This window comes from Anser brachyrhynchus (assembly GCF_964034855.1).
Source record: "Anser brachyrhynchus genome assembly, chromosome: Z".
NCBI lineage: Eukaryota > Metazoa > Chordata > Aves > Anseriformes > Anatidae > Anser > Anser brachyrhynchus.
The window spans coordinates 46,695,986-46,709,806 of NC_137697.1; the positions used below are offsets into that span (position 1 = coordinate 46,695,986).

Consider the following 13,821-nt stretch of genomic DNA (forward strand, 5'->3'; position numbering starts at 1 on the left):
AAGGTCTGAAGAAAGAAAAAAAAAAAAACAGCACAGAAGATGTTTGTATCATAAAAATTAGGCATCAAAGACTTTCTTTGCATGAGACATTTGTGTGTTTAATGGGCAATTTGGGAGTAACATGACTGAACCAGGAAGCCAAGTAAAGAACATCTGCAGGATTTTTTATATATATATATATATAATATATATATATATATATATGGGTAATCAAGCCTGTGGTTAAGTAGCAAAGATGTGAACAGGATCAGGATAACGACAGAATTTGCCATCTAGAGAGGAAGTTGCATCCCATGAGAAAGGCAGGAGGAAGAAATCCTAAATATACCCACTGCTTGAAGAGGACATGGAGTGGTAAGATTCTAGGTTATTTTAGCTAGCAGGTTTAACATAGCAACTGAAAAGTACAGAACTACTCTGCTTAGCATAGGTTATAAGAATACAGACAGCTTAGTTAAAGACAGGGTAGTTAAGGTCAAAAAAAAAAAAGAAAAAGGGAAGAAAAGAAAGGGAAAAAACTCTCACGTTTTTTCATCCAAAAACAAACCTCAGAAAAGACCCAGGATGAAGGGAGTTCCATCAAAACCCCATAGGAAGATACCAAGATACATAAATCATGAGGAAGAGCAATCTTCCAAAACCAGTCTAATTCCAAGACTACCAAACACAGTGTTAACAAAGCCATACAAAGACAACATTTTAAAGCAATGTCCATAGTAAGCAAAATCAAACTTCATGAGTTATCAGTTGTGAGATAGGCTATTCTGGTTCAAGAGAGGGCTCCCCAGTGCAGGTCCTCAGAGCTCCTGGAAGACCCAAAACCAAAACCACGAACAAATTATTCATTAGTTCTACTTGTAACTCATGTCAGATAAAACATAGTGACCTATTATTCTTCTACTTCAGCATTTGGTTTAATTCAGTTCCACTCGAAGACAAAAATAACAGAAGATAAGACAGACAAGAAATCATTTTAAAACACATGTACACAAAACATTTTGACATTCCTTCTTAGAAAGCAACCAATTTTCTTTTAGTTTTCTTTCACCTTTAACCCAGTTCTAGTAAAACATGAAGATGCTGCAAAACAACCAGCTACCCATTTGCAGGCATCGAGAATAAGCTTTCACATTTCCTACACTTCAAAATGGCCACTTATTTTTCTATTCAATACTGAATACAAGACAAGGCATTTTGACTCATCTCTCTAAACAATCAGGCCTGGATTTATACAGGATTTTAGATCCTAGCATTCTCAGGCACTTCAGCAGTTGGCCCAGTTCCCTTAGCAGCTCACTCCTTGCTTTAATGATGTGACTTTTTCCGACCAAATCAGACTGGACTGATTTTACCGCTCTTCTGAAACTTTTGTTGGGTTACATTAATGACAGACACACGTCTCGTGTACAAAAACCACACCACTGCTTTCACCATTCACATTCAGTAATTGTTAGACCTTTCCTTAAAGACTGGATAAATTCACAAAATAAATCCATCTTTCCACTCTCTCGTAAACAACACGCACTCAATTTCTTAGACCTCCTCTTCTGGCCCCTAGTCTCCCTCCTCTATCACATCCACCTTCCAAGTTTCAAGTATCTCAGTGACGACAACAACTGCGCACCCTTTACAGAGATTTTTCCCCTAGAAGGATGTTGATATCAAATTAGGAAAGTTAATAACATTTAAAATACAGCTTCCACAGAACTGTTGTTGGGTTGCTGATTACAAACACTGCTACACATGAATAGCCGAACTCCAGTTTGTTCCTCAAAACGGTGTCTGTGACTTCTGTTTTTTGAAGGTGACATACTTTTTTTTTTTTAAAGCACAGAAACTAGCTTAAAAAAAATCAGTAGTTCCAGAAGGCATGGAACTAGTTACGTTTGACTTCCCTTGCACTTTCTACACAGTACTACATCAGTTCCTCTTGTATGTAACACACAGTGAAGGTTGTTATCGTTGTGCTTCCAGCAGTAGAAACAATTCCTTATTTTGTTCCCCCCCCCACACACACTTTTTTTTTCTTTTCTTGTTCAGGATTTCTGATATCTAAGAATAATGGCTCTTGTTACAGCCCCTTTCTCTGCAGCAACAGTTTGACCTCAATCTTTCATTAATTCACAGGACTATAATAGCTTTGAATTAACCAACACTGCCAAATTAGCTACCACTGGCAAGCTGGCTGAAGCTGGGTCAACAATTTTAAGACTTACTTGGGAGAGAAAAAGTATTTTTCTGAAGGAATGAAATGTGTTCAATTTGTTCCAAAGCTGTTATTTAAACATAAATTACCAACTGTCTAAATTATTGCAAAAGGATCACATACATGAACTTTTCAAATAGCTATAATTCATTTAGTATTTTTATTGCTCTGCAGAGAGTCACTATATAAAAATTTGGAATATTGTTATCCTTTCTAACCGCTTCCAATAATGCTAAGGGGGTACTGAAAATTCTGGGTTTTTCAACTTAAAATTATTGGGTTGTAAGTATTTCCTTTTTTTTTTTTCCTTTCTAAATGAAAGGATAGTTTTTATTGGACTTTTAAAAATCCTCAGGGACATTATTAGTGACATGGCATTTAAAGATGCCAAAGACAAAACCCCAGTCTAAGAACCACCTTCATCTAACTTCATCCGTTTCAAATTCCCTGTTGCTTTATCACTTTTCTGTAGCATCTGGATTCAGAGTATGTGCAACTCTAGCTCACTGCAGGAAATGACTGCTGTTGGAAACCATGTTTGTGTTTGTAAATCAAGGAATTCAGAAATGACTGTGTAGCTATGTATCTATCTACACGGGAGATAAACAGCCACAGAACACACATAAAATTAATACACAGTGCTTTGAGGCAAAAAAAAGATACTCATCTTGACGAGGATCTTGTGTGGCAAACTGCCATTAAGTCCTGCAGAGCCAAATTTCCTGCAAGGAACACTGGTTCTGATGAAGTACCTGAGGTTCAACCAATTCCATGAAGAGCACTCAGATTATTTGAATTGCACGGTGAGTACAGATGTAGTCATTCTTCACCTACAGTGCAAGTTTAATGTTCCAGAATTGCTGAGCCCATTGCTGCACTGTGCATGGCACAAAATGGCGCATGAGGCATCGTCCACTCCTGAGTTCTCCTTCAGAAACAGTCAAGACAGGTTAAAGAGGTTGCTACCAAAAATGTGTCATGTACAGAAGGTGTCCAGCAAGCTAAGTTTAAAACTACAAGTTCACGTTATGGAAACGTCCCCACACTACAAAAAAAAAAAAAAAAGTTCTTGAAACATTTTTCAGTGCTTCCTAACAATCATTTAAAGAGATGGTTCTTTAATCATTTTACATCTCTTTATGAGCTAAAAAATAGTCCCATTCACATGCTTTCATTTACTGTGATGCATGCCACCTATGTAAAAGAAGAAACATGATTTACTAGTTGACAAAAAATCACTGCAAGAATGTAATTGTCTAGTTTACCAGAGAGCATGGCACTTTTGTGTCCAAGGTATGGCACACCTTTCTACACTATCCATCTGCTTACAAGAACGAGCAACACGTTGTACATTGTCCTAATACAACTTCTTCCACTTCTCTGAACAGATCCTAATTCTAGAACCTCAAGAGGAAGGGGAGATGAGTCCTGACTCCATTAATAGCTCAGGATGTCTGTAGATTATGCTTGGAGGCCAAAACCAAGAAAGAGTCCTCCCATCCCATAAGCAGCAGCATCATTTTGACGTAAGTGAAGTATCTAGTCACTTCTCTCCCTTCATGATGAATGTTAAGCTGCAGTGAACAAGACGACCAGTATGCTGTACCTGAATTGTGTTTTGACCACAACGTTGTTAAAACACGTGTTACCAGTTACAGGTGTAGAAGTGTGTCCCAGTAAAAACATCATGAGTCAGAAACTACTTCATGAAAAACAGAGGATTTGTCTGCAGATCAGTCATTTTCTACTAAATTGGCTGTGTATGAGCAAGTATGTAAAACATCTGAATGTGAAATTAAGGTCTAGCAAATCATTTCACTTTTGCAAACAAAAGCATTAGACAGCTTCTAACCTGTTACGGTACAGCACAAAAGGATTCATAGTGAGAGCAAAGGAAAAAATATGGTCATTTTCTAAAGCCTTCACAAATAACAAACTGAGCCTGGAGTCCCCAGCAATTCCAATATGAAGGCTGGTGTTTGTTACCACTAGGGGGAATGAAGCCTATAATTATTTTAGGCTCTTGTATTACTTTGAAGATTGGATGATTCAGTTCCTAAAAAATAAAAACGCTCGCATATGTGTGGAACCACATACACAAACTTCCGAGAGAAAAGAACCATCTCAAGTAAATTAGCTCTCTACATAAAATTTTCTTGTGATGAATGTGCATTGCAAAAGCAAAGTCTTGGAGTGTTCAAACTATCTGCAGCACACAATTTCATCAACTATCTTACTGTTTATTAAAGGAACCCCAGAACTGGTTAAAATGCTCAACATTGACTACAGATTTCCTGACCATTACTTAAAAGCGTTCAGATAAAATACCTAACAGCAGCATGCTGCAGGCCACACTACAGCTTAACGTGGATTCTGGTAGTTCCCTCAGGTTCCCGTTACAACCAATTTATCACACAACTATTTGTTGGTACTCCTCCATTACTAGAGTAGGACCGTGTACCAGCAAAACCAGACTTCCACACTTTATCAACAAAAACACCACCATAAGCACACAAATGAAAAAATTCTGGGTCTACCCCTGTTTGTGTGGCTCCCACTCCAAAAGGCCTGCCGATACAGCATTCCCCAGGTGGTGGAGAGGAGTTTTGGATTCCCCCAGACTTACAGAACTGAGAGTAGGCCTCCCACTTCCAGGGGCAAAAGAGCATGTTACTGTGTTACAGAAGGTGCATACACAGCCACAAGTGGCAGTTATCTCTAAAATAAAATATTATTTTTTGGTAATAAACGTGTTCTATCAACGCACCCTCCACAATGATACCGTTCTCCAGACAGCAAGTCAACACAAACACCTCCGGGCCATTCCAAAAGGGACTGTATTACAGAATATGCAAGTCACGGTGGTGCTTAATGCCCATTTTTGTGGAATGTCTCCTTTAATCTCATTCCAAAATGCTTTATTTTTCACTATACTGCAAAATAGATGCTAGCTGAACTTTTGGCACCCATGTGCTTATCTGCCTAATGGCTCCATATCACCAGCCATTCCCCGAGACCTTGTCCACCAAGAAGATGTATCTGCTCTTTGAAGTACAAAGCTCTGAGCTCCTGCTAGGAAAAGAAAAAGGGTTCTGAACGTGTGATACTACTTCAAAGTTATTGACCGAAACGTAATGAACTTATACTGTGCTTCTCCAATTCAGTGTTTCCGCACCTGCTACTTTGTTAATGATCCCATACACCCCACACAATATGAGTTTTCAACATAACGTAAATGAAATAGAAAGTACATAAGACAGCACTTAGAATATTAGTGATGGTGCAATATCAAGATGCTTACACTGAAAATTCGTACTTGAAGACTTCACTTACGAATCTGACATATGCTGTGTTGTGTATCAGCTAGCACATCATTTCAGTCTTATTTAACACTGCTTCTAAAATTCCCTTTGTGACATCACTTCCATCATGGTCTACAACTTAAGTATTTATCTTGCAACATAACACAGCTGTTTAAAAAAGAGCCAACACGATCAGCACACCTGCTGATATTTTGAAGTTAAGAAATAAGGCCATCTGGAGATAAAAGCTCAGTTTTTCACCCTCAGAGTATTTATTTCTTGTTTCTTCTCTTCATTACACATAGTTAAGCACTTATTTGAAAGCGGTAATAAATAAGAACACTTCACAAATATGACAAATATTTTTCAGATGATTAAAACATACATTTCAATGAATGTTTCCTATTTCCATAGTTTTATTGATGATTATCAATAAAAAGAAACATGTTTGATGATATTTTACACCTAAAAAGTTAGTTCATCCATGCTGAATTTTCTATGTGTACATCAATCAAGCAGATCCTCAGATTTTATTCTTATTATGAGACTAAGTCCCAAATTACAATTTTTTTCTTCACACTTTGGACTAGTAAAATTTTGTCCAGCTACAGCACACCCTTTGCTTCCAAACAAGCTAGCTTTGCCACAACATGACATTAGCAACAGAAGAAAAAAACACAGTAGAAGCCCCCACGAGTGGGGCTCCATGTAAAAATAAGGACATTACAAAGAAAATGCTCAGAAAATGCTGCCCCTGTTTCTGTGCACTCTCTCCGTCTGTGAGTAATTTGCACTAAAAGAACTTTCTCCTTTCTGAACTGTCTAAAGCTAGAATTCAAGACCAAAACCAACACAACTTTTTAAGAGCTCATGGCCTGTAGAATACTGTTGTGAAAAATGATGTTACCATATACTAGAGGCACTGATAGCAGTTTGCTAAGTATTCTTTCAAAATGCATCCCACATTCAAACAGAGCTGTCAACAGAAAATCATAAAATCGTGTATTTTTGTATTGCATTTGCAGTCGTTACAGAAGAGCATCCTATGGTTCAAAGGCAAAGGCCTACTGGGCAGAGGGTTCTGTGAATTTAGAGGGCTCATATTAGCACATGTCAACACAAACATGATCCTGAAAAAAAAATGTGACACTACACTGAACACTAGGAACCAACTCTTGCATACGCTGGCCACCTATATTATTCCACATCACTGCATACAAAAGCTGAAAGACTGAGCTATAATGGAAATGGAGAAGCCAATATGCATATCCAACCATATCTAAAGGATATCAGCAGCACCAGTTTCCTCTAATGGAGATCAGGAAAACCTAGAGCTTACACAGCTTCCTCAGTAAAAAATCCTGACTTAACAGGTCCAAAATTCTAGCATAACAAGAACAAAAACCACTCAGGATTACAGTAAGAGGGCAGTCAGAGCCTGAAGACATTTAGAAAGCATTAGACTAATAAGAACTAATGCTAAGAAGGCTCTAAATGATTTATGGAAGAAACAGTGGAGGGAGAATAAAAAGGGAAATAATGTATCTAGCACTTTATCACATAAGCACACTTCCTTGTACATAGGCAATTATTTTGCAGTTCTTCATAACAAACTAGGGGGAGCCTGAAAAAGCACTCCCAGGACACGATGATAATGACCTTGAACAAAACACTTTAATGGGTTTCCTGTTTTGTTTCTACAGACCTCAGTAGGGTATTCAGAATTCCCTTCCTCAGTCAAATAATGCATCTGGAGAACAGCAACAGTGGTTCCAATGAAAAACCAGTCCAGAGTTCATTTGTGTTGTAAACAGCTGCTTAACTATATCACATTTATTAAGAGAGGGTATCAGGCGTAAGTTACTGCATTCTTTTTGCCACGATGCTCCACTTTATTCTAGCACTATTACTGGTTAAAACAGCTACAGCTAGAAACTGTCATGTAACAGACAGGACAGAATCTCAGCCTTCCTATATGCTGCAATCATCTCCCGTTCTTGCAGTGCATTGCACACTGGGCACTGAAATTATACTAAAGCAGAGAAAATTAATCTTAAGACTGGAAAGCTGAACTTCAAAAAGAAAGGTTTTGAATTTTAACTCTTTGCTCTACTTAAAACATTCTTGAGGTTGTTTGTGTACAACCATACACTTTCATTCCACATTACAAATTTGCTTACCTAAAAGACTTTAAAAAAAAAAAAAAAAAAAGAGGGGGACAGTCTAGGGATAAGAGGCCATTAAATGCAATGAGATGTATTTACTTCATAAATCTGTAAAAGTTTAAAGTGATTGGAAGACTTAGAAGAGCCCTCTAATTTATTCACCAACACAGACTTGTCCCCTGAAAGTTATGCATAAAAAAGCTCTCCATTCAAATCACATATCGGTTTGATTCAAACATACGGTTTGATTTTTGGGTTGTCCAAGCAGGAGTTGGACTTGATGATCCTTGTGGGTTCCTTCCAACTCGGGATATTCCATGATTCTACAGGTAAAAATTTGCAAATCAGTTTACTCCATGGGTAGAATTAATCTGGCAACACTCTGTGCAAGTGGTTTTTAGAAGCAAACCATAAGATTTACACAACTGCCCAGCTTCCTCAAGTGAGAAAGATTCAAACACAATAAAAAAAAAAAACACAGTTTCTATCTTTTTTCTGCAAGTTTTGATTTTCACAAACAAAACCACTGAAGTTTAAATGAACAAGAATTATAATTATGAGAAAAAAGGCATGCATAGTTAGCGCAAAGCTCCCCTTTAGAATTAACAGCATGAAGACAGCTGACAACTTCCCCACATAACCACGGTGTCATTTCTTCATTACGAAAAATAAAAGTTGACAGTTGCACGATGCTGAATACACCCTTATGATTATCAACCTACAAGCCTGATCGCTGACAGCAATCTAGATGCCAGTTAGATTACTGTAACATAAGCTTTTAATTTAACATTTACTATTAACGATGCAAGATAATTAATCCTTTCTAAAATCACTCTCACTTTGCAGAAGAATTGTCTTGTAAGGATGCAATGTTCCATGCTTGCTCTTAATCCACGAATTCATTTTTGAAGTGCCAAAAAAAAAAAAAGCCAGTCTGAGCTACCTGTCTCACAAAGCAGAAGGAAGTAATGTGCTACTTACAACTTTTAAGATCTGACCCAGCTGAAAAACAGTCTAAACTTCAAAAGTAGCTAACATCGCTCAATGAATTTGAAGAAGGGTATTCACAAGTAGCTCTGTAGTTAAAATATTTCCTTCTGTGCTAAGATCAAAAGGAATCATTCGCACACGTTGTACAGTTGCTTGTGACAGCATTTGTAACATATACACCTGATGCTTCACAGGAAGTGAGCGGAGCTCACAGACCAGAAATACAACAGAAAAAAAGTAAAAAGAAAAAAAAAGTAAAGAGCTCCATGAGGTGCCTGATTTATTCTGTTCTCAATCCTGCTTGTATGCTTCATCCTTCATACTGCTTGCCAGAGGCTTCATCTGGAGTCAAGGTGTTGAAAGGGAAACGAAACCTTATAGCTGGTGAAAGCAGAACTCACAACTCATTCTGCTTCTGCCCGTCAACACTGTTACTCAACTGGTCTTCTTCCTTCATCATATCCATGTCCACAATGAAACAGGCATGGTTTGGTGCCCCTTATATGCAGAAATTTGAGGGCAAGAACCTCTGACAAAGCTATGGATGAAGTGCAATTAATGATAGGTATTATACGTCGCACCTCACAGCAGACTTAAATGTCACCAGAACTATGAAAATACTTAAAAAGCTAAGAATTCTACATTTATTCTGTGATGCTTTGATAGCGGGTGCTTAATGGAAAGTTAATGGATGATCTGTCTTCTCCTCCTTTTACAATGGAAAGCTCTTTTGACCAAGGCCACCAATAAAACCACCAACAATAACACGTGCTTTGTTCACCTCACTTGCACCTCCAGTTTCCAGCAAGATTTGAAGCTCCTTCCACAAATATATTGGATTAAGCTTGTAGCACAGAAAGATGTAAAGGTTAAAACAGTAACAAAAAACAATATAGTTATTTCCCAGACCCAACGCAAACAGCAAGACCCCAATAAGTTTACGTGGTCCTAGAACAGCATGCCAAAGCAAATACCTTGGAACTACTACAGTCAGCCTCTTCACTTGATCTATAGAAGAGCAGGAATGGAGAAAAGATTCCGTATCACAACTACTCCAACAAAAAGTAGTTTGAGAAGGTCCACTTCTTCCCACAACTTGTTCCACTTCATAAACTATGAATTTCTGACTTCCATATATAACAACGCTAACTTTGTGGAGCTGTGCTATAAACCAGACCAGTGGAACAATCCCAATTAAAGAAAGGTTGCTTGCTTAAAAACACCTGTATGGATTACTTCAGTCAAACAGATTTACAGCAGAGCCTGACATTATGATGAGATGGGAATGACGAACTCATACAGTACCTTCTGCAAATCCAGTTTATCATGGACTAACACAATGAGACAGCAGAAAACACCACTGGTGAAGGAGAAGACCAGAAAGACAGGAAAGAGAATATTGCTACTCAACTGCAGACTTGAATTTTCTACTTCAATGAAACTAAACCTATTAGAACGAGTTCAGAGGAAGGCCATGAGGATGATCAGAGGGCTGGAGCAGCTCTCCCATGAAGACAGGCTGAGGGAGTTGGGGCCTGCAGAAGAGAAGGCTCCAGGCTGACCTTACAGAGGCCTCCCAGTATCTAAAAGGGGCCTATGGGAAAGCTGGGGAGGGACTTTTTGTCAGGGGGTGTAGTGATAGGACAAGGGGTAAGGGCTTTAAACGAAAAGAGGGGAGATTTAGATTAGATATTAAGAAGAAATTCTTCACTATGAGAGTGGTGAGGCACTGGCACAGGCTGCCCAGAGAAGCTGTGGATGCTCCATCCCTGGAGGTGCTCAAGGCCAGGCTGGATGGGGCTTTGGGCAGCCTGGTCTGGTGGGAGGTGTCCCTGCCCATGGCAGGGGGGTTGGAATTAGATGGTCTTTAAGGTCCCTTCCAACCCAAACCATTCTATGATTCCATAAAGAATATGATACATAAAAAATTCTAGGGATATACAGCAACCATGCTCTATTCTTGTCATGTGCTTTTAAGAGCGTGATTTTTTTAACATGTGTTTTTAAATAATCATGCAGATATTTTTCAAGTGCATGATTCAGATCACAAACATTTAATTGATTTGTCAAGGAAAAAAAACAAAAAACAACTGGAAATACAAGCACACACAGCTGCAGGGAAGAGAAAATAACAGTCAGAATGTATTTGCAAATGAAGGGTAACAACAGGACAGTATCACAGAAGCTCTGCAAGAATACAACATCAAGACATAGAGAATTATTGGCAGTACCAAAAGCAACAGAGGCCAGGGAGAGGAAGAAATGAGGGGAAGCCTTTGAACTTGGCCAGAAGAAGTATGTGGAGAGCTTAATGAAGTAAATTGCAGCTCAGCACACAAATAGCATTGGAAGAACTTAGTATGAAGCAAGAGGAAAGAATGTACAACAACGGATTCAGATGTCATGTTCCACGAGTTTGGAAAAGAAGGAGAGCAGACTAGAGCTGACTGTCAGTTTTACAGATGGAGGACAGTAGCTCAGAATAAAAACCAGGTAGGGAATATGATGCGAGGAAAAGGTAAAAACCCACACATTTGAAGTTGAAATGGAATGAATGGGACTTTGGGGCCAGGCTTAAGCAAACACAAGAATCCAAAGGTAAACATGCCAATTCCAATTGTGTTTTTTTGGAAACCTTTAGATTCTGCAGGGAAAGAGATACGGGAAAACGCCTACGGCAGAGCTCCTGACAGCTTGCAAATTAAAGGAAATGGGAAATGAATCGAAAAAACAAAATAGACAATTGAGTATGAAATATAAGACAGGAAGAAGACATTAAAGAAATCCACCTGGCTCAACAAGGAGTCACAGGTATGTGCAATAACGTAAATGAGATGAGGAGGTGGCAGTCATGAGAAAGGACTTGGGAGATGCAGTAACTAAACAAGAAAATGGCTGGCAAAGTCACAACAGAAGTAATCACCTCTCTCAGAAGCAAAAATGAGGATTAGCAGATGAAGATCAAACAGGCCAGGGAGCTGAAGAATAAACTTAATGAGAAATCAACTTGATAAAGTCATAAGGAATGAGGGTGAAGAATCGTGATGACTGTACATCAGAGAATAAGATGAAGCTAAACAGGTAGAAATAAGAAGTGAGGCAACATGAAGGAACGTCTGGTGGAACCCTGCCCAAGGAAAGCTTAAGAGGAAATAAGGAAAGGGGAAAATAAAAAGGCAAGGCTAGATGAGGAAGCCAACCTCTATTGTTAATGATAAAGGGAGGAGAAGACAGACGTTAGACTGTAATGCAGTGTTGTACCATTGGTAGAACGCTTTCTGCAAACAATATGCCAGACGAAACTGTTGCTGGTGAAATATTCAGCAACCACCTTTTGATTTGGATTTCCTGAGGAAATGCACAATTGCTCACGGTTAAGGAATTAAACAGTCAACCACTGTTTATAGCTCAGTTACATATACGGGGTGCTGAGGTGAATTACTGTACCACATCTCGCCACACACAGGGAAAGCAAATGAAAGGTTCGGCAGCATACTATTAACATCACGAGATCTGGCAGGGGAGCGCAAATTTCACTGGAAAACAAGATCAGTTACATGAAACCTCTGAACAGGACTGACGCTGAAAACATCTAATCCTCTATTTTTCCTGCTTTTGGTGTAGCGTCGCCCACAAACAAGCCTGCTTTTTCCTTTAAGAGCAGAACGGAACAGGGCACGGCAATTCGGATTGACGAAGAACACCCAGAACGGGCCTATTAAACACTCACGAAAAGCAATCTGGGTGGGAAATCGCGGAAAACAAGGTCGGAAAGGACTTCAAAACATCGCTTGCAAACATCAAACTCGCTCGCGGTGCTCCAAGTCTGCACCGGCTTCACTTGCGGCGCTCCTGACAGCTGTTTGCTGCCGTGCTTCCAGCAGACCTCCGCGGCACCGACCCCACGGGCTCCCCCCGGCAGCCTGCTGCTGCAGTGGCCTGACAGTTCCCAAATCCCCTCCTCGCATTTGGGGGGAACGAAATCCCTCTGCAACTCGGACCCCTGTTATCCCTATCCCCCCCCACCCCCCAACAGGCTCATTGCCTGCCTTTTGCAGCGCTGCCGTGCGGGAAGGACGTCCACCGGACAGCTCTCTGCAGCGTTTTGCACGGGAAGGACGGAGCCCTCGTTAAAAATAAATAAATAAATAAATAAATAAACAAACAAACAAACAAACAAGAAGGAAAGGAAGAAAGCCCCCGCCTGAAGGGCTGGCTTGCAAAAAGTCATCCCTGTGATGAGTCATCTGGGACAGCGGGCGGACTTTTCCCCCCCCTTCGAAGCTGGGAAGGGGGGGGGGGGGATCCGGATCCGGCGACCACAAGCGACACCGCCGAGGGGAAACTGCGCTCGGCAGGGCACACGGCCGGGGGGGGGGGGGGGGGGGCTGGTCCCTCGCGGAGCCTCGGGAAAGGGGCAGGGCGGGGGGGGGGGGTGAATAAATAAATGAAGAGCGAGGGGCCGGCATGGGGTTAAGGGGGGGGGGGGACGGGGTAAAGGGGAACACGGGGACAAGGGGGCAGGGGGACGAGGCTCTCACCTGCGCGGCGGAGCTGCAGCAGCCCATGGCGTCCCCGCGTCCCCGCCCCGGCGGTGCCCGCTAGGCGCCAGGCGGCGGCGGGCAGGCGCTCGGCATCCACCCGGCGGCACGGCCCGCCCCGGGGCGGTGGTGTTTGTGTGGCGGTGTGTGGTGGCGGTGGCGGTGGCGGCGGGGACGAGGCGGCGCTGCGCAGCCGCGGGGCCGGGCACCGGAGCGCGGACACGGCACCGGCTCCGCCGCGGCGCCCCCCCCAGAGCCTCCCCCAGCGGCGGCGGCGGCCGCGGTTGAGGGGCGGGGCTTGAGGAGGGAGGCGTGGCTTGTGGGGAGGGGGTGGGGTTTAGAGGGGAGGGCGGGGCTTGGGCCGGGGCCGGTGCGCGCCGCAGCGCGGGGGGTACCTGCGCCAGCGGCCAGCACCGCCTCCGCTTCCCGCGCGGCCGGCGGCTTCCGGTGGCGCAGGCTCGTCTGCCCGGCTGCCCTGTTGCCATGGCAACAGCGGGCGCAGGCCTCGCCTCTCCCCCCCCTCCCCGCTCCCCGTTTCTCCCTCTCCGCCCGGCCCCGTCTCCCTGTGGCCGCACGGCGGGGCAGCCAGCCCCCTGAAATGGCGGTCCCGAGCGGCG

General features: G+C 42.0%; 1 protein-coding gene across 2 annotated transcripts in view; it reads right to left on the reverse strand.

Moving 5' to 3' along the window:
• SLC44A1 (solute carrier family 44 member 1) overlaps positions 1-13,503 on the reverse strand; it is a 67,645-nt gene extending 54,142 nt beyond the window's left edge. The window contains exon 1 of one of the 2 annotated variants that reach the window (XM_080572919.1): positions 13,205-13,501. In XM_080572919.1, coding sequence (XP_080429045.1) covers positions 13,205-13,231 — 27 coding nt within the window. In that variant the 5' untranslated portion in view covers positions 13,232-13,501. Of the gene's footprint in view, positions 1-13,204 lie in introns of both variants that reach the window. The other variant, XM_080572918.1, reaches the window with a different exon arrangement.
• Positions 13,504-13,821: the final 318 nt, after the last annotated feature.